Source organism: Oryctolagus cuniculus, chromosome 3 (genome assembly GCF_051225735.1).
Source record: "Oryctolagus cuniculus isolate XC-2025 breed Fujian yellow rabbit chromosome 3, ASM5122573v1, whole genome shotgun sequence".
NCBI classification, from domain to species: domain Eukaryota; kingdom Metazoa; phylum Chordata; class Mammalia; order Lagomorpha; family Leporidae; genus Oryctolagus; species Oryctolagus cuniculus.
In genome coordinates this window covers 63,375,669-63,397,734 of record NC_142869.1, presented here as the reverse complement: position 1 = coordinate 63,397,734, position 22,066 = coordinate 63,375,669, and the positions used below count along the sequence as shown (strand labels likewise).

Here is a 22,066-nt window from a genome sequence, read left to right as displayed (position 1 = left end):
GACTTGAACCAAGGCACTCTGATGTGGGATGCGGGTATCCCAAGCAGCGTACTAACCACTACACCCAACACCCATCCTGAATTTTCATTTTAAATATAAATGGCATCCAAATGTACCTATGTGGGTTCCCACCTACGCATACAAGTAGTCTTCAGGCATCTGAAAGTAGCAACAATTTTTATCCTTTGGATGGAGGAAAGACAACTCGGCAAACAGGAGCACAAGCAAAAAGTGCTTGATCTATTTTGATGTCTGACTAGCACAACCCTTTTAAAGCCATGAAGTAAAACCAAACTACCTAATGAAAGTTAGTGAAGTAAAAAAAGCTGTGCGAAAATCATATTGTATCAACTGCCTGCTGCAAGTCCACTCTCACTGCCAGACTCCCGGTGCCATCCCACCGCGTGTGGAGTAGCCTCCTGGCCGTGGGATGCCCTTGGCTAGCTGCCAGCTTCGCCACACTCCCTCTTTCCACACTGCTCCACCTGTGAGAGGATCCTAGCTCTTTCAGCAGAGTCTGTTTGCTTAGGCTGTACATCAGGTTTCTTGTCTCCCACACCTGCACCCATGCCTGCCGCCATGGGGTAAGGACCTTGGTCATTAAAGGGGCATTCTTGGTTTTCTATGTACCATTCCATGTCCTTTTGCCATATGCCCAGAACAGTTTTTGCAAAGCCAAACTGGATTCTTCTGTTCAGATCATACCATTTCATTCAGGAGTCCTGCCACCTGCATGCTTTTCTGTTTGCCTTTTATCCTCTCAGACGTATTGCACATTGATTATTGCACAAACTGGCCTTTCAGCAACTGTCTGGGTTGCCTCTGTGGCGGACTTGCCTCGCTTGTCATTGTCTCAGTGCTTTGTGTCTTCCCCTGAATGTCAGTTCCCGCCTACTGACTGATTCATCTCAATTAAAGTAAGATTATCCAGCTAAATAATGGGGGGAAACCCTCCCCACTGCATGAGAAGGAACAAAATAGGGACCCTTACAGGGATATTTTACTCCACAAAGTTTGAGTTTGACAGTTCTTTGAAAGGTAGATTCTAATGCGTTGTCAAGAATTTGCAAATGAAATCATGACATTAGTGGTGACAAGGAATCAAAAAAGGGCATGGGTTCCACCCTCTGTCAAAATGAGAAAACCGCAGCAGCAAGTATGAGTATGAGCTTTAACAAACAGCCTCATCCACATTCGTCTTTCAGAATGACATGCAGAAATAGTCACGAATAGTGGAGTAAGTTTCCATCAGGGGAGGAACTAGGCAGTGGAACTATCACTACACCAAAATAAGGGTCACGAATGAGCAGGACACAACTCAGATGTGGTGGGCACTTTACTTAACCTTTCAATATGTTAATTTCCCCCAGATGAAAACAGAAGGTGTATCTAACCCCATGGATCAACAGTAAAATAAGACAGAGGTGAGAAATCAGGATAATATATAATTGGGATGGTCCTATTACTCCCTTAATTCTAGAAACTGCCATTTTCAGTTTAATGTCCTTTTGAACCTCAAGATTTCAAAGTATTTAATAGGAAATATAACGTAAGCCTAAATGATTGTGAATCAGTAATGAAACAATTAACATGGAAAAGCGCATGAGGGTCCTTTTCAGCAATCACTAGAACTAATAACACAGAAAGAGTATGTAGGCTTTGGGTTCACTCCAAAGGAGCTTTGCAAACTAGCACAAAAATTTAATCAGCCCCACAAATATATTTCTTCATTCTCCTAAGTTTTATTCACAGTAAAAGGAATTTATGAATTCCAAGAATAATTTATTCATCTCATTTATTGCCTAAGTGTGTACAGGAAGCTGAATAACATTAAAAAAATAATTCAATGTGGATAGTCAAGGTCAATTTAGCAAAGCAAGATGAACCTGACCCAACAGCTGTGGGCTTCACACTTGGGGGCCCAGATTATTCAATGCCACTGAGGGTGGGAGGAGCAGATAGGAAGAGAAGAGAGTTGAGGATCCATTTCTCATAAAGTGTGCATCACTCTTAATTTTTTTCCCTCATTCATTATTAAATAAATGAACATTATATTCCACTTATAACTAATTAATTTTAGATTTTTAAAAACTTGGCTGGTTTCATGCTCTCCTGTGTTTAATGGATAAAATTTTTAAAATGAATATATTTTTGTTGTTTACAAAATCAATTTTTTTTATTTAAAAATTAACATTTGCATCTTTAGGGTGGTATTCTGTTTTATTTTAAGTGTGCTGTGGTTGGGCTCAGCAGTTCCTAAAAGTGCTAAAAGCAAAGTGGTGAGATAAGCTCCAAACTTAATGGTTGTGGGGTCCTTAAAAAGCAATAGTGTGTTTTTAATGGAGTCACACAGTGTGAGAAACCAAAGAAGTTCTGCTTTCACTGCCTGTTTCTCACTTCAGAGTAAGAAAGGAAGCGTAGGTAGGCAGGGGCAGAGAACTCACCAGGTTTCACAGATGAAAGCAAATGCTTGGAAGTGGAATTAAAACCCAGCGTACAGTGAACTGTTAGTGATAACCGATGCCAGCTCTAATCCATCCTCAAAGTGGAATATGAACCCTTCAAAGCTAACATTTGCCAGCTTGCCAAGGGCAGGGTTCTGTATGCTAGGCAGCAGAGCTAGAGACTGTTAGTGCATCTTGCTCAGAATTCATGGCCACATATATTGATTTGTCACATGCATCTAGGGAGAGGCAGATTTTGAAGATGGAAGGTGCTTTACAACTTGAGAAATTCAGAGTCATTCAGGGTTAAACAAATTTCTTGCTTGCAGAATTTCTCCAAGCCTTTACTATTTTAATGTGCATGGGGACAATTCCTGAATTACTGGCCCTGAGAAGTCTTTTTGCAGAGAGAGCTATTAGACTATGGCTAGATACTTATATTCCATGGGGCACACTTTGGGAAGTTCCAAGATAAAATATTATTATCCCTGGTTTACAGATTAGGGAGTTGAAGCCCATAGAAGATTACGTGCTAGACACTTGATGGTGGAGAACTCAGATCTCCAGCTTCCTGGTACTCACTCTTCCCAGGGTTCAGTCCAAAATCTGAGAAGATGAACTGTAGCTAGAGTTCATAACATGCATACTCTGGAAGGTCTCTTAAAAGAAATGCTTCGAAAAGCACTTTACACACCCTCTTGCTTTTCTGGCTCAGCAGAGACACAGAAACCCTCCCAAATCAAGGTTACCTGATACAAAGGCATGCAGATGCTATCAATCCATTCCAGTTGCAAACGAGGCAGCTCATCTTTCCGGTTCCGATCAAAAATAGCCTAGAATGGGGGACAGAAAGTAGTGTTACTGCATTGGAGTACTCTACAGGTGCTTTGTCAAATACTTTAGCCCAACTTTTACCAACTGCACACATCAAAAATCACAATCAATCTTTACACATACTTTCATTTCCTTTATCTATGATGAGAAATAAAGTATTTCCCCCTTTTTTATGAGATTTGTAAATGAATGTATTTGAACTTTACAGCATGCCACTCCTTGGGGCCAAAATCTGTCTTCAGATATAAGTAGCTGCTACTAAATCAAGTCATCAGGTCACTGGGAATTGGGAACAAGTCAAGGAGATGGGGATGTGTTTTATTGCCATAAAAATAATGCAGGCTCTTATTTCTACTGTGAGAGGGTGTGACAGATTGAAAAAATATTCTTAAAAGCAATTTTATTTTAAATAGAAACCATTTATATTACTTTTTCAGGGTGAAATGTTGGTGTGACAATTATATGTATTTTTTCAATAAGGTTCTATCATTAATAGACTTCTAAATATTTATCTATCATGGGGGAGGGCAGAGGAGGACACCCATCCCTCTCATTCCCAGTCTTTAAACTTTATGATGGTATAATAATTGACATAGTGTAGTATGTTTTTGAGATATTTCTGTTGGGCAAACTTAGCAAGGGAAATGAACAGAATTCAAGAGTTAAAATGGATTCCTTGAAGAAACACTTGACAATTCTACTCCAGTGAGAATGTCCCTTCCTTTGTGCTTAAGGAGTAAGACCAGGACCTAAGAAGGTACCATGTGCTCTTATTGATAGAGAAGACTACACTGCCTGGTTATCACATGCCCTGGCATCTTAGAGTAGGTTTTGTCTTTACTACAAATAAAATGTGGCATTCACACCATCTTGGTGACTTTACTGGTCAAGTAGACAGAGTCAAGTAATCCCTTTGGTCCAAATCTACATCCTTCAGATTTATGAATGAGAGTAGGGCAGAAATCACAAGCTGCCAAACTGGGGGACACTATCTCCAAATTAGGGTAAAGGTCTATGACCCCCACAGCCTCTGTTTTATCCTTGTGTTGAAATGTGAAATGCAAAAGAAGGCTGGAATTCAGAGAAGACAGTGGAGTGCGCTGGAGAAAGGAATAGTTCCCGTGAACTACATGGGTCTTGGTCCAAAATATTATTTTAACAAGTTTAATTCTTTTTTATTTTCTCTATATCTCTCTTTGCTATCTGAAATGTTTCGATTTATTTAACTGTCCTGTGTCTGGTGGGTATTATTCAATTACTTCCTTTTAAAAAATCAGTTGTTTCTAGTATACTCTCAGAGTTGTTATAACCATCATCATAATCAATTTTAGAGCATTTAAAAATATATTTGAAAGGCAAAATGAGAGAGCACACATGCATGAGAGAATTATCTTCCACCTGCTGGTTCATTCCCCAGATGACAGCAGCCAAGTCTGGACCATGTGGAAGCTTGAGTCAGGAACTCCTTCTGGGTCTGCCGCATGGATGGCAGAGACCCAAGTACTTGGGCTGTCATGTGTCGCATTCCCAGGCACATTAGCAGGAAGCTGGGTCAAAAATGTGGAGAAGCTGGGACTTGAACCAGCATTCTGATATGGGATGCCAATGTCACAGGAGGTAGCTTAATACAAGCACCACAATGCTGCCCCTTGAACATATTTATCACCCCTAAACAAAGCTCAAACCAGTAGTAGTCACCCTCATTTTGCTCCAAACTCTCATCCTTAAGCAGCCACTAATCTACTTTCCGTCTCAAAGGACTGCCTCTTCTGTACTTTTTGTATAAATGGAGTTATATAATATGGGATCTTTTTCACTTAGCCTAATGCTTTCAAGATTTACCTTAGCCATGTGGCATCTATAACTTTTATTGATTTTTATTGCCAAGTGCTATTTCATCATATTGATATATCAAATTTTATTTATTTATTCATCAATTGATTGACATTTATTTATTTATTTATTGACAGGCAGAGTGGACAGTGAGAGAGAGAGACAGAGAGAAAGGTCTTCCTTTGCCGTTGGTTCACCCTCCAAAGGCCACCGCGGCCGGCGCGCTGCGGCCGGCGCACCGCGCTGATCCGATGGCAGGAGCCAGGTGCTTCTCCTGGTCTCCCATGTGGGTGCAGGGCCCAAGCACTTGGGCCATCCTCCACTGCACTCCCGGGCCATAGCAGAGAGCTGGCCTGGAAGAGGGGCAACCGGGAAAGAATCTGGCGCCCCGACCGGGACTAGAACCCGGTGTGCCGGCACCACAAGGCGGAGGATTAGCCTATTGAGCCATGGTGCCGGCCAATTGATTGACTTTTGGTATTCATTTTAATCACTTTTTTTTTTTTTTAAAGATTTCATTTATTTATTTGACAGATAGAGGTACAGATAGTGAGAGGGAGAGACAGAAAGGAAGGTCTTCCATCTGCTCCCCAAATGGCCGCAATGCCAGAGCTGGGCCAACCTGAAGACAGACTCCAGGAGCTTCTTCTGGGTCTCCCACATGGGTGCAGGGGCCCAAGGACTTGGGTCATCTTCCACTGCTTTTCCTAGGCCATAGTAGAGAGCTGGATTGGAAGTGGAGCAGCTGGGACTAGAACCAGTGCCCTTATGGGATGGTGGTACCACAGGCGGAGGATTAACCTACTGTGCTACAGTGCCAGCCCCTCCACTTTTTGGTTAATATGAATATTGCTGCATTGAACATTCGCATACAAGTTTTTGTTTGCATATATGTTTTGATTTCTCCTGGGGATATACATATATACCTAGAGGTGGAATTTCTGGGTCGTATCATAAACCTATGTTTAAATTTTTGAGGAATTGCCCAACTGTTTTTTGAAACAGTTGCACCAATTTACGTTTCTCCCAGCAGTGTACTAAGTTCCTATTTCTCCACAGCACCACCGACACTTGTCATCATCTGTGTCTTAGTGAGTGTAAAGTAGTATCTCACTGTGGTTTCAATTTACATTTCCTGGTGACTAATGATTTTGAGAATCTTTTTATGTGCTTATTGATCATTTATATAACTTCTTTAGATAGAGCTATTCAGATTCTTTAACCATTTGACTTATTTGTCCATTTAAAAAAATGATTTACTTATTTTAAAAGAGAGAGAGAGAGGGAGAGACAGAGAGAGCTTTCTTTCATTCTCTAGTTCACTCCCCAGATGACTGCAGTGGCCATCACTGGGACAGGCAGGAGCTAGGAGCTTCATCCAGGTCTCCCATGTGGGTGGTGGGGGCCCAGACACTTGAGCCATCTTCTGCTGCTTTTTCCAGGCCATTAGCAGGGAGATGGATCAGAAGTGGAGCATCCAGGACATGAGTGGCCCCATATGGCTCCACAGACAGTGGCTTTACCTGCTACACCCAATGCTGGCTGGCCCCAATTAATTTGCCTGTTGTTGGATTACAAGAGTTCTTTTTACAGTCTTGATACTTTTGGCACCTCAGAGATATATTATTGGCAAATAATTTCTCCACTCTGTGAGTTGTCATTTCACTTTCATGACAGTGTCCTTTGATGTACAAATTTCTAATTCTGATTATGTCCAATTTTGATAGTCTAATTCAACAGCTCTGAGCCACTTTATCTTTTATCTCTTGTGCTTATGTCATTATATCTAAGGCACTGTGGCTAAATCAAACCCAGAAGGTTTATACCTTGATTTCTAAGAGTTTTATAGTTTTATTTCTTGCATTTAGTTATCTGATACATTTTGAGTTAATTTTGGGTGTGTTGGTGGTAAGAGGTAGGGGGCCAATTTCATTCTTTTGCCTGTGGATATCCAGTTGTCCGTGTACCCTTTGTTGAAGGAACTTCCCTCCCTCCACATTGAATTGTCTTGATACCCATGTTGAAAATCAGTTCACAATAAATGGAAGGATTTATTCCTGGACTAGTCACTTCTTTACTTTTGACAAGAGAAAAATGAGGGTGAGGCGCTATATCCTGCCGTGCTCCCCTTTGTCTACAATTTGCACCTTGAAATTGAGTATTAGTAAGCATTTATTTAATGTCTATATTTCCCACCAGTTGACAAGGTCCTTGAGGGCAAGGAGACTGCTGTCTTGCCCATCATTGGATACAATGCCTAGCTTTGAGCACATGGAGGTGCTCAAGCACATTTGATGAACTGACTCACTGCTTCTGGTATCAACCCTCTGGCTGTGGCCCAGATTAGCCTCTGTCTTCGCAAAACCACTCTGATGGCTTCCAGGACCATGACACCTGAGGGAACAACAGGACAATTTTCTTCCTAATTATCAGGGGGCAGGTGGACACTGTAGGTGTCATCTCTGGGCGCGCACTTTTCCAGACATTTCTGGAAAAAGACTCGTGAACGATAACCTTGCCACAGCAGCCAGGCCTCTCCTGAGGAGAGTGCCGTCAGCTGTGCTAAGTAGTCTTTTGTGAGGAGAGAGCATCATTTAGAGTTATGCTTCCTCCACAGAATTAATATCATTTATGTCTTCAGAAAATGCCTTACCTGGGCCTACAGATAAAGGCTCTTTAGTGCTGCACCACTGCACCTGCCAGCTCGCTGACGCTGGCAATTTACTCATTTTTTTTTTTTTCATTTAATTAAATGACCTGTGGTATTGCTGTATTATAAACCCTTCAGAGTATGCCTCTGAGATGGCTTTTAAAAGGAAGGGGTAAGCTTCTATTTGAAAGCAAATATACAGCTGAGGGAAACTTGGGTTTAGCAGGTTTTACACTTGAACTCTATGTATCACAATCTAGTGTCTTTTTTTACAACTAAACTTGGTAAACACCAAAAAAAAAAGGATGTTTTAAAAACTGTATATAAAGATGTTGCTTTGAAAACTTAAATAAGTGGTTTGTGTTTCAACCTATGCTGTATTCTGACCTTTTTTAGGTAAGCAACTGGTTAACAACAGTCAAAATGGAGGCTAGCATTGTGGCACAACAATTGAAGCTGCTTGCAATGCTGGCATGCCATACTGAAGTGCCAGTTTGAATCCTGGCTATACTACTTCTGACCCAGCTCTCTGCCAATGTGCATGGCCAAGCCAAAACCAGGAGCAAGGAGCTTCATTAGGGTCTTCCATGTGGCTGGCAGGGGCCCAAACACTTGGGCCATCTTCGCTGCTTTCCCAAGGATGTTCGTAGGGAGCTGGGTCAGATGTGGAGCAGCTGGTACACAAACAGGTGCCTACAGGGGATGCTGGCACCCCAGGTGTCAGCTTTACCTGGTGCACCGCACACCGGCCCCTTTTCTTTGATTTTAAATGTCAGCAAAGAAGAACAGCTTAAACCCTGAAGATCTTTCAAATACTTCCAAATATTTAAGACACCATTGGTTGGAATCCTCATGAACAAACATGGTCGACAACTGACATATTCCTTGAGTTTTATTGATGCTGTGCTAGGTTTTAAAATACTTTGCCCCACTCTCAGAGTCATTGGACTACATAATTTGAGCTGATTATTCATTAGGAATGAAGGGGCTACCTCTCCTCAAGGGTGGGGACTGAGGAACTGAACATCTTCATGTGTACACACAGCGTCAGCCTGAGCCCACAGCAAACACTGTCAAATCGCCGCTGAGCGGATGATAGAGCGCAGCCTGCTCACTGGAGCCTCATTCCCCACTGGAAACTTCTCAGTTTCCAGACAAAGGGCAGAAACAGATGTGCTTTAGGGATTTTGAAAAGTTCAAAATTGGAAAATAAAATCAGCCCTTCAACACTAGACAGCTTACCTTATTACTTATTTATTTATTTTTTGCTGTATTTCTATTCCAAAGGAGGCACACAGGAAATGCTAGCAATGGACTCTGAATTATTCAAATTCCACTTTTCACATCCTCCCCTGTGCCTACTCATTCCACTGTGGGTGCTCGGTAAATGCTTATTAAGTAGCTCACCACTCTTAATCAGAAACCTGGGAATAAGAGTGTTTAGCATTTAAGTTTAATTAAAGTTCTAAGCTTCCAAGGGGGGTGCTTCTTTAAATCCATTCTCAGTCTTTGGCATATTCAATTTGTTATTTGGAGTTATTTTGGAAAATGTCATTCAAAAGGGTAAATACATGATAATAAAAGCATGAACTTACTGAAGGGGTGAGTTTGAGTTCTGATCTTTCCCGATCTCCTTGTTCAAAGAACTCACTGGTTACAAGTTCAGCCACCTGAAACATATAAATATTTTATCAGGAGACTCAGTAGTTATTATTGGCTGATGTATAAGGTGATTATCTTCAACACAGATAATCATTTACAAAGTTTATGAGGACTATATTAACCTTTTGTATTTGAAGGTATTACAGAATTTAATCAATGAAACTGATTTCCTTTTAATCAAGATAATTTGTGCAATGTATTTTTAGATAATGCCAATGGATGATTTCCCACAGTACAGCTACCCTATTCAGGATGAGGCATTGGATTGCCACTTTCAAAGTAAGAAAAGTTCTTATACAGAGAAATGAAGCAATTAATAAGAATTTATATTGTTATAATATTATATGATGTAATGATAATTTTGCCAACCTTTGGGTTTTTTTCCTTACATTTGTTACTTTGCTGTGATGTAGGCAGCACAGTAGCCAGCAAAGATGGGCTAAGGATTGCTAGCATCTGTGCTGCAGCCTTGCCTGCTCCATGGCCCCGCGTGTCCTGCCCAAATCCCACCCTCCTTCCGTATAGACTGCAGCTGCAGGGTTTTGCTACTCAAGAATTGGTGGTTAAAAATATCCAGTATAGCTCTTAATTGCATACCTGTGATGATATTTAGTTCATTATAATGTCATTTTAATAAGACTACTATGGCCAACACTTCCACTCCCATCATGCACCTGATGTCACGACACTTTCAAGATTTCCAAAAAAGGGCAAGGAAATGGGTGTTAGTCCAGCCTCACCCCAAACCCTACCACCTTTGAATATTAAATTAAGCCTCACCCCAGACATTACACCCAGAACATAGAAAAGGATGGCCCTTGATCCCTGTTCAACTGGGCCAAATCTAGCTAGGGACTACCCCATTACAGTCATATACTTTAATCTTAGCTTGGCTTCATCTTGCCATCACAAAAACTCCTTAATTTCCTCCTTACAAATATTTGTGTGTAGAAAGGTTAACCTCAGGGCATGCCTTCTGCTTCCTCCTGCAGCAAGCAATCAAGAGGCAGGACACATGCTAGATCCACTGTTCACACAAGACGTTTATAGCACTTCAAGATATAGTTTGAAGAATGTGATTTGGTCTTTGGATTGCCTGAATCTATATACAAAACTGTTGATTTATGCCAGGCTCTAGTTAGTATAAGCACAATGAAATGGTTGTGCTACTCCAAACCATGGAGATAACCCTATTTTCCAACTTTTCATCCAGTAGTGTGAATGATCAGCAGAAACTGATCACAGACAAACTAAAGAGATTTTTTTCCCCAGTGCATAATTTTCAGGATAGCTTGTGACAAGTAACATGATATAACAGATGTTGAAAAGGTATTTTCAATGATACTGTAGTTCACATCTAGGTAATTTCTGAGATGAACTAGCTGGATTTACAAACTATTAGAAGAACAGAAAAAACCCAGACAACCTGAGGGCAAGAAGATGTGGATCCCTAAACTAGTTTTTACTTCTGCTATTCTAGACTGTTAGGAAGATAAATTCTTAAATATGAAAAAGGTGAGATGAGTTTACTTTTGGTGAAGTGCATAGAATCAAGATAATTAAGTGTAGCTCTCAAGAGATTTTATCAACCATGGATCATAAATAAAATTTGAACACAACATCAAACTCTCTTTCTCCCCACCACACACACATATCTGAGAAGAGGAAGTATGTAGCTATTAAAAAGAAAGGAATATCCAGTAAGTCCAGATTTCTAACATTTCTAATAAGAAGCATGACTACCTTTCAAGAATTCAGCCACATAAAACTCATTGCAATTACTCAAAAATCAACGTCTCCCCACGTCTGTCTACAATCACTGGTATATGTGCCCATCTTTTAGGACTTGGTTTTCTTCTCTCCAGTCTGTGCCACTCTGGGCTTCTTCCTCTAGCCTTCCTTTAAAGAAGAAACAGCCCCCTAAGGGTATGACCCTGCTTATTCCATTCCCAGAGCTCTCTCAGACTGCTCTGAAGCTGCTTCTTCTGCGATAAAGAATAAAAATGTGCACATCAGGCACCTGGAGGTGGGAGCCCTGTGTAGGTCTATAGCCTCTGGAAAGCAAAGAAATTAAACAAAATCTCATCCCTGCTCTTTCTAAAGTGGTTCTGGGTATCTCCCCTGTGCTTCTTTCACAGTTGAACTTGTACCACTGTTTTGCTTGTACTTAAAAATCCAATCAGGAACATTAAGTGGCTCCTGATGGAATTTTTCATTAAAGAAAGAAATTGAGATGCTAATGAGGCCTTGAGGGATCACTGGGGAAACCCACATGCTCAGAGCCATGATTGCGAGGAAGGAAAAGTGGAATAAATCCTGGGAAAAAGAACATTTTAAAAGGGAGTTTAAAAAAATCCAGGAAATTGAAATGTTATTTTTTTTTAAAAAAGTGTTCTGATGTTTTGACCTAATGTTCCCCAAATCAAAAAGTGAATAGAGTTTTAAAAGTATCAACCTATTCAGTTTGGAGACAAGCAAAGATGATAACTGTAGCACAGAAGTGTGACAAGATTTCTGATGGAAACATGTGCAAAAACATGTTTTATTTTTGAAATCTACCATTTTTGCGCTTATCAGCAGAACTTCACATTCTAAAAATAAAATTTTGTCTATACCAGTGACCAAGACAAGCAGCTATTGGGCCTCCCAAGTTGGTTTAAAATATCCATGAAGAAATTCTTTTTCCTTCTAAACACTTGACCCTGTCCCTTTCCTGTACCAAGTGAGCTCCTGCTCCTCTAGTTCCTGATGCGTGTTTCACTGGGATTTCTGGAGCCCCTGGCACACCGTACCTCACCCCACTCCCTTTCTAGTCTTCTCTGTTTGTGGCCTAGCCTCATCACTTCTTCTAACTCTCCACCCCTTTACCTAGCTTCTCTTCCTCCCTTCATAGCAGCCACTCCAGTATTACACTTTCCCCCAGTACCTGAAGAGTCATGCGCCTCTTCCCTCCGTCCGTGCTCCCTCCACTCGTGTAGTAAGGGAGGCCTCCCAGCACGGGAGAGGTGAAGGGCGGGCAGGTAAGTAAAGAAAAGCTGCCCAACCACACACATTCTTCACAGTTACCCTGCTTTATGTGACTTCATACATGTCACACTGAAATGAAAACCAAAGCGCAAATGAAGGAGGGCTCTACAGAAACAGCTCCTGATTGGCATTGAACTGTGATGTAAGCAAGAAACAAACTTTAATTTGTGTTAAGCAACTGAAATTTCAGAATATATTTGTTGCTACTGCAAAACCCCTCTTAACCTTGATTGACATAAAAATTGTCATCAAAAAAGAACTGAGGTGCTACTGTTAAACAAAAAGAAAGTAAAAGACCCTAAAATATGTGGTATCAGCTTGGGGGCCAGTTATCAGGCAGTGTGGAGGCTACAAAGATTAGAATCCACATCACACAGTGGCAAAATATTCTTTACCATTATCACATAAATAAAGTTAATTTTTAAATTGACTTATAGTCTCCAGAGAAAAGACTGGAAAACAAAATGTTAGAAGCATGCAATGGATGCCAATGACCGTTTTGCTAGGTATTATTAGAAAAAAGCTCAGAAACGCATAGGAATGGAAGAGAATTGAACAGTTCACAAATTGAGGGTCTTGCAGAGATGGAAGATGAACCTGCTTCTCAACTCTAAATCATGAAAATGAAAATCGAGAGGTGTTTTGAGTGACAAAGGTCAACAGACTCAGCACTGCAATAAGAATCAGATAAAATTTGGGGGAGACTTGGGACGTCCAGGGCTCTGAGTCCACACATCGGCGCTGGAAGGGGAGCGGACCTGCGTGGAGAGCGTGGGAGCCCACAGTTCGGGACACCAGCGGCAGACTCAATACACCAGCGCTGGAATGTGAGGTGAGCCGAACCTCAATAACCCGCGACACCGGCAGGCAAGCGGAGAGAGGAGACTAGAGGGAACGACCCCCGGGGAGGGGGGAAGTTCACCAGGCTAACTGGAAGAGAGAGAGAGAGAAAAAAAAAAAGGTGACTGGTACGGACACGGGTTTCTCTCTCTCCGCTCACCTCTCAAGGGCGAGCAAGACAAAGAGCAGGCGCCATCTTGGACATACGTCATAAGCAGAGCGACCTCAGGTCTGCACCGGCCCTGAGCCTAGCAGAAAAACCTGACTCTGGGACTCTGGGCGGGGCAAATTAACAGGAGATTAGGACCTTGTAAATTTGTGGTGCTACTGAACTGAGACTGTGAAAAAAGAGACGGTGGGGGAGAGAACTCACAGAATTCACGTGAGCACTCTCCAGAGACACTACAATTCCGTATCTTTGGCAACCCAGTGGGAGACTGAAGGAGAATTTGAGCCCACTCTGGAGGGCCGAACAGATTTCCTGTGTGGTCCTTGGGAAAGAGGTTCCAATCTCTGGCTCCTGTGGGTATATCCTTTGCCTGCTAACTACCTCCAACTTCATTCAGCTGTGCAGAATTACTTCCCTTTTGAATCAAAAAAAAAGAAAGAGAGAGAGAGAGAGAGGTTTACCACGCCTAACCTGGGAGTGTCACCTTTGGCACACCAAACAGAGCTCTCAGGCCACACCCATCTCAAGCCCTAAGGCTCCATCAAAAACAGATAGTCCACTTAATCTAGAGTCATAGTATAACAAGAAAAAGCACCACAGTGAAGAAACCAAATATCTCCAATATGCCAAATAACAAACGCAAAAACCGAGGTAATAAAAACAAGGAAGTCACCATGAAGCCCTCAAATGAAAAAGACACCCCAATTCAAGATTATGAGGATGATGACATAGAAGAAATGCAAGAAGAAGATCTCAAAAAATTGATAAGAACATTAAGAAGTTCTCAAAAACAAATTCTTGAACTACAGAAATCCTTAATGGACAAGATAGAAAATCTCTCTCGTGAAAATGAAATATTAAGGAGGAATCAAAATGAAACGAAACAACTAGTACAACAGGAAACTGGGATAGTGACTGAAGTGAAGAATTCAATAGATCAAATGAAAAACACAATAGAGAGCCTTACAAACAGAATGGGTGAAGCAGAAGAGAGAATATCGGACTTAGAAGACAGAGAACAGGAAAGGATACAGTCAGACCAAAGAAAAGAAGAGGAAATTAGGAATCTAAAACATATTGTCGGGAATCTTCAGGATACTATTAAAAAACCCAACATTCGGGTTCTAGGAGTTCCTGAAGGCATGGAGAGGGAGAAAGGATTAGAAGGCCTTTTTAGTGAGATATTAGCAGAAAATTTCCCAGGTTTGGAGAAGGACAGAGAAATCCTAGTACAGGAAGCCCACAGAACCCCTAATAAACACGACCAAAAGAGATCCTCACCACGACACGTTGTAATTAAACTCTCCACAGTGAAACATAAAGAAAAGATCCTAAAATGTGCAAGAGAGAAACGTCAGATTACTCTCAGAGGATCTCCAATCAGACTCACAGCTGACTTCTCATCAGAAACTCTACAAGCTAGGAGGGAATGGCGAGATATAGCCCAGGTACTAAGAGAGAACAACTGCCAGCCCAGAATATTATATCCTGCAAAGCTATCATTTGTGAATGAAGGTGAAATAAAGACTTTTCATAGCAAACAGAAATTGAAAGAATTTGTTGCCACTCGTCCAGCCCTGCAAAAGATGCTTAAAGATGTGTTACACACAGAAACAAAGAAACACGGTCATCAATATGAAATAAGGTAAAGGAAGGAAACCAAGGAAGGAAAGCTCACAGCAAAAGATCACAGGGAATTCAAAGCATATATTAGAACTTATCTTTGGCAAATGGCAGGGCAAAGTTACCACTTATCATTAGTCACATTGAACGTGAATGGCCTGAACTGTCCAGTTAAAAGACACCGATTGGCTGATTGGGTTAAGGAACAAAACCCATCTATTTGCTGCTTACAAGAAACACATCTTTCCAACAAAGATCCATACGGACTGAAAGTGAAAGGCTGGAAAAAGATATACCATGCCAACAGAAATGAAAAAAGAGCGGGCGTAGCCATCTTAATTTCAGACAACATAAACTTTACCACAAAAACCGTTAAGAGAGACAAAGAGGGACACTACATAATGATTAAGGGATCAATTCAACAGGAAGATATAACAATTATCAATGTATATGCACCTAACTACAGGGCACCGGTTTATCTAAAAGATTTGTTAACGGACTTAAAGGGAGACTTAGACCCCAATACAATAGTACTGGGGGACTTCAATACTCCACTCTCAGAAATAGACAGATCAATAGGACAGAAGATCAACAAGGATACAGTAGATTTAAACGACACTATAGCCCAAATGGATCTAACAGATATATACAGAACTTTCAATCCTACAGCTAAAGATTTTACATTCTTCTCAGCAGTACATGGAACCTTCTCTAGGATTGACCACATACTAGGCCATAAAGCAAGTCTCAGCAAATTCAAAAGAATTAGAATCATACCATGCAGCTTCTCAGACCATAAAGGAATGAAGTTGGAAATTAGCAACTCAGGAATCCCTAGAGCATACGCAAACACATGGAGATTGAACAACATGCTCCTGAATGAACAATGGGTCATAGAAGAAATCAAAAGAGAAATCAAAAACTTTCTGGAAGTAAATGAGGATAACAGCACAACATACCAAAACTTATGGGACGCAGCAAAAGCAGTGTTAAGAGGAAAGTTTATATCAATAGGTGCCTACATCAAGAAATTGGAAAGGCACCAAATAGATGAGCTTTCTATTCACCTCAAGGATCTAGAAAACCTACAGCAAACCAGACCCAAATCTAGTAGGAGAAGAGAAATAATTAAAATCAGAGAAGAAATCAACAGGATTGAATCAAGAAAAACATTCCAAAAAATCAGCCAAACGAGGAGCTGGTTTTTTGAAAAAATAAACAAAATTGACACCCCATTGGCCCAACTAACTAAAAAAAGGAAGAGAAAAGACCCAAATCAATAAAATCAGAGATGAAAAAGGAAATGTAACAACAGACACCACAGAAATACAAAGAATCATCAGAAATTACTACAAGGACTTGTATGCCAGCAAACAGGGAAACCTATCAGAAATGGATAGATTCCTGGACACATGCAACCTACCTAAATTGAACCAGGAAGACATCGAAAACCTAAACAGACCCATAACTGAGACAGAAATTGAAACAGTAATAAAGGCCCTCCCAACAAAGAAAAGCCCAGGACCAGATGGATTCACTGCTGAATTCTACCAGACATTTAAAGAAGAACTAACTCCAATTCTTCTCAAACTATTCAGAACAATCGAAGAAGAGGGAATCCTCCCAAATTCTTTCTATGAAGCCAGCATCACCTTAATTCCTAAGCCGGAAAAAGATGCAGCACTGAAAGAGAATGACAGACCAATATCCCTGATGAACATAGATGCAAAAATCCTCAATAAAATTCTTGCCAATAGAATGCAACAACACATCAGAAAGATCATCCACCCAGACCAAGTGGGATTTATCCCTGGTATGCAGGGATGGTTTAATGTGCGCAAGACAATCAATGTGATACACCACATTAACAGACTGCAGAAGAAAAACCATATGATTATCTCAATAGATGCCGAGAAAGCATTTGATAAAATACAACACCCGTTCATGATGAAAACTCTAAGCAAACTGGGTTTGGAAGGAACATTCCTCAATACAATCAAAGCAATCTATGAAAAACCCACAGCCAACATCCTATTGAATGGGGAAAAGTTGGAAGCATTTCCACTGAGATCTGGTACCAGACAGGGATGTCCACTCTCACCACTGCTATTCAATATAGTTCTGGAGGTTCTAGCCAGAGCTATTAGGCAAGAAAAAGAAATTAAAGGGATACAAATTGGGAAGGAAGAACTCAAACTATCCCTCTTTGCAGATAACATGATTCTTTATTTAGGGGACCCAAAGAACTCTACTAAGAGACTATTGGAACTCATAGAAGAGTTTGGCAAAGTAGCAGGGTATAAAATCAATGCACAAAAATCAACAGCCTTTGTATACACAGACAATGCCATGGCTGAGGAAGAACTTCTAAGATCAATCCCATTCACAATAGCTACAAAAACAATCAAATACCTTGGAATAAACTTAACCAAGGACGTTAAAGATCTCTACGATGAAAATTACAAAACCTTAAAGAAAGAAATAGAAGAGGATACCAAGAAATGGAAAAATCTTCCATGCTCATGGATTGGAAGAATCAATATCATCAAAATGTCCATTCTCCCAAAAGCAATTTATACATTCAATGCAATACCAATCAAGATACCGAAGACCTTCTTCTCAGATCTGGAAAAAATGGTGCTGAAATTTATATGGAGGCACAAGAGACCTCGAATAGCTAAAGCAATCTTGTACAACAAAAACAAAGCCGGAGGCATCACAATACCAGATTTCAGGACATACTACAGGGCAGTTGTTATCAAAACAGTATGGTACGGGTACAGAAACAGATGGATAGACCAATGGAACAGAATTGAAACACCAGAAATCAACCCAAACATCTACAGCCTACTTATATTTGATCAAGGATCTAAAACCAATTCCTGGAGCAAGGACAGTCTATTCAATAAATGGTGCTGGGAAAACTGGATTTCCACGTGCAGAAGTATGAAGCAAGACCCCTACCTTACGCCTTACACAAAAATCCACTCAACATGGATTAAAGACCTAAATCTACGACCTGACACCATCAAGTTACTAGAGAACATTGGAGAAACCCTTCAAGATATTGGCACAGGCAAAGAGTTTCTGGAAAAGACCCGGGAAGCACAGGCAGTCAAAGCCAAAATCAACTATTGGGATTGCATCAAATTGAGAAGTTTCTGTACTGCAAAAGAAACAGTCAGGAGAGTGAAGAGACAACCGACAGAATGGGAAAAAAATATTTGCAAACTATGCAACAGATAAAGGGTTAATAACCAGAATCTATAAAGAGATCAAGAAACTCCACAAAAACAAAACCAACAACCCAATTAAGAGATGGGCCAAGGACCTCAATAGACATTTTTCAAAAGAGGAAATCCAAATGGCCAACAGGCACATGAAAAAATGTTCAAGGTCATTAGCAATCAGGGAAATGCAAATCAAAACCACAATGAGGTTTCACCTCACCCCGGTTAGAATGGCTCACATTCAGAAATCTACCAACAATAGATGCTGGAGAGGATGTGGGGAAAAAGGGACACTAACCCACTGTTGGTGGGAATGCAAACTGGTCAAACCACTATGGAAGTCAGTCTGGAGATTCCTCAGAAACCTGAAGATAACCCTACCATTCAACCCAGCCATCCCACTCCTTGGAATTTACCCAAAGGAATTTAAATTGGCAAACAAAAAAGCGGTCTGCACCCTAATGTTTATTGCAGCTCAATTCACAATAGCTAAGACCTGGAACCAACCTAAATGCCCATCAACGGTAGACTGGATAAAGAAATTATGGGATATGTACTCTTTAGAATACTATACCGCAGTAAGAAAAAACGAAATCCAGTCATTTGCAACAAAATGGAGGAATCTGGAACACATCATGCTGAGTGAAAAAAGCCAGTCCCAAAGGGACAAATACCATATGTTCTCCCTGATCGGTGACAACTGACTGAACACCAAAAAGGAAACCTCCTGAAGTGAAATGGACACTATGGGAAACGGTGACTTGATCAGCATAGCCCTGACTGTTAATGAACAACTTAATACATTATCCCTCTTAGTAGTTTTTTTGTCTGTTCTACTTAATATGACTGGTTTAATTCTGTAATTAATACACAGTTATTCTTAAGTGTTAAAAATTAACTGAAATGTGATCCCTGTTAAACATAAGAGTGGGAATAAGAGAGGGAAGAGATGTATAATTTGGGACATGCTCAAGCTGACTTGCCCCAAATGGTAGAGTTAAAAACATACCAGGGGATTCCAATTCAATCCCATCAAGGTGGCATGTACCAATGCCATCTCACTAGTCCAAGTGATCAATTTCAGTTCACAATTGATCATAATGAAAGGACTAAGAGTCAAAGGGAGCACATAAACAAGTCTAGTACCTGCTAACACTAACCGATGGAATAAATAAAGGGGAGAGTGATCCAACATGGGAAGTGAGATACTCAGCAGACTCATAGAATGGCAGATGTCCTAAATAGCACTCTGGCCTCAGAATCAGCCCTAGAGGCATTCGGATCTGGCTGAAAAGCCCATGAGAGTATTTCAGGCATGGAAAGCCAAGACACTCTGGCAAAAGATCTCTGTGAGTGAGATCCCAGTGGAAAGAACAGGTCTTCAAAGAAGGAGGTACCTTTCTCTGAAGGGAGGAGAGAACCTCCACTTTGACTATGACCTTGTCTAAACAAGATAAGAATCGGAGAACTCAGAGGGCTTCCATAGCCTTGGAAACTCATGACTGGAGCATAGGGAGACTACTGATGCCATAGACAGGAGTGTCAATTGGTAAAGTCAACAACAGGAGTCACTGTGCACTTACTCCTCATGTAGGATCTCTGTCCTTAATGTGCTGTGTATTGAGATTTAATGCTATAACGAGTACTCAAACAATATATTTCACTTTGTGTTTCTATGGGGGTGCAAACTGTTGAAATCTTTACTTAATGTATACTAAACTGATCCTCTGTAAAAAAAAAAAAAAAGAAGAAATTATCAACTCCCAACTTGACTCTCACTGGGATTAAACATGACAATAGGTCCGATCTGATTTCATCTTCATTTAAAAAAAATCATCTATTATTTTTCACTTTATGTTTCTGTGTAAGAGCAAACTGTTGAGATCCTTACTTAATGTATACTAGGCTGATCTTCTGTATATTAAGATAATCGAAAATGAATCTTGATGTGAATGGAAGGGGAGAGGGAGTGGGAAAGGGGAGGGTAGTGGGTGGGAGGGACGGTATGTGGGGGAAGCCATTGTAATCCATAAATCGTACTTTGGAAATTTATATTCATTAAATAAAAGTTAAAAAAAAAAAGAATCAGATAAAATTTATGGCCAGCCCACATTTACAGTAGTGGACAACTGAATAGACAGTGGGTGTTCAGCCTAGCAATTAAGGTATCTCCATCCTGCCTGGAGAGCTTGTATTTGATAATCGGCTTGGACTCTTGACTCTAGCTTCCTCCCAGGGTAGACATTGGGAGGCAGTAGTGATGGTTCAAGTCACTGGTTTCCTGCCACCCTCATGGGAGACCTGGATTTTGTTCCGAACTCCTGGCTTTGGTCCAGTTCTGGTTGTTGTAGGTATTTGTGGAGTGAATCAGAAGATGGTCTGTCTGTCTCTTCCATAAATAAATAAATAAATAAATAAATAAACAAACAAAAAGAGAAACCCAGTGAGGTGGTTTGTATGTATATCCTTCTTCTTTTATTTTTTAGAGACTTCTTTTAAATGTATTTGAGAGTAGAGTTACAGACAATGAGAGGGAGAGGAGATAGAGAAAGGTCTTCCATCTGCTGGTTCACCCCCCAAATGGGTGCAATGGCCAGAGCTGCACTGATCCGAAGCCAGGAGCCAGGAACTTCTTCTGGGTCTCCCACATGGGTGGCAGGGGATCAAGCACTTGGGACATCTGCTGCTGCTTTCCTAGATGTATTAGCAGGCAGCTGGATTGCAAGTGGAGTACCTGGGACTATAATCAGTGCTCATATGGAATGCTGGCATTGCAGTCAGTAGCTTCACCCACTATGCCATAATGCTGTTCCCAATAAATAAATCTTAAAAAAATATAGATAATCCAAGATGCTTATACAGAAAAGAACTATGGATGTGCTTATTGGCAAATGGAAATGACTAGAATCAAAGACACAGGGGGATGACTAAATGTTCAAGAGAGTTTCAGTGCTAAAGAAACAAGGAGCCCATGATTACAAACAAGCAAGCCTTCAGGACTCAATGTTCTTTAGGTGAGAAGCTGTTTGACTTTCAGACAAAGCCAAGGAGGATAGTAGAAAGGGAGTAATTCCCCAGGGGGGATTTAAAGGCCATGGAAAATATGAGTTAGGAAGCATCTCCCGGAGGACCAGGGCCCACTGTGGTGAAGAGGGGTCTCACAGTCAATGTCCTGGAGATTCTGGAATTGCCACAGGTCCCTAACTGTCCATCTTGCTCATCTCTTCCTTTCTGAATGGACAGTTCCAGTGGGTATTTTGTTTCAGGTGCATGTCAGGCACCATATTGTGGGTAAGTGAAGCTCTTTAATTTGCATCCAGGCTGATGCATAGATTAGTATGTATCACCTGGGCTTTGAATTTGATGACATGACTGATGAAACATTTGGGTTGTATCCATGGAAAGGATGAATATATTTTGTTGGTAGGAAGGGAAGTGAGTCACATTTTTGGTGATTAGAAGGGTAAACTGTGGTAGTCCTATTTTTTTACCAACTGTTTCTAGATTTCTAGATTCTGGGCACACGGAAGGATTGTACTTCCTGGCTGAATAGGGTCATGTGACAAGGTCTGGCCAATGAGAGTTGAGTGGGGGCAATTTATTGTTAGGGCATCTGCCAGATGATCTGGACAGCAGCTGCTTCATCAGCCCCATCCAGAATGAACACAAAGGGGTGCCAAGCAACCCTGATATGTGCATGTTCAAGAGCAGATTTTGCTTACACCACCATGGAGATTTTGAGTTTAGTGATAGC

General features: G+C 40.9%; 1 protein-coding gene across 1 annotated transcript in view; it reads right to left on the bottom strand.

The window, feature by feature from the left end:
- PDE11A (phosphodiesterase 11A) overlaps positions 1-22,066 on the bottom strand; it is a 451,047-nt gene that overhangs the window by 38,740 nt on the left and 390,241 nt on the right. The window contains exons 18-19 of the mRNA XM_051849397.3: positions 9,357-9,431; positions 3,194-3,277 (exon numbers count right to left, since the gene is read on the bottom strand). Of these exons, the coding sequence (XP_051705357.2) occupies positions 3,194-3,277; positions 9,357-9,431 (159 nt within the window). The remainder of the gene's footprint in view (positions 1-3,193; positions 3,278-9,356; positions 9,432-22,066) is intronic.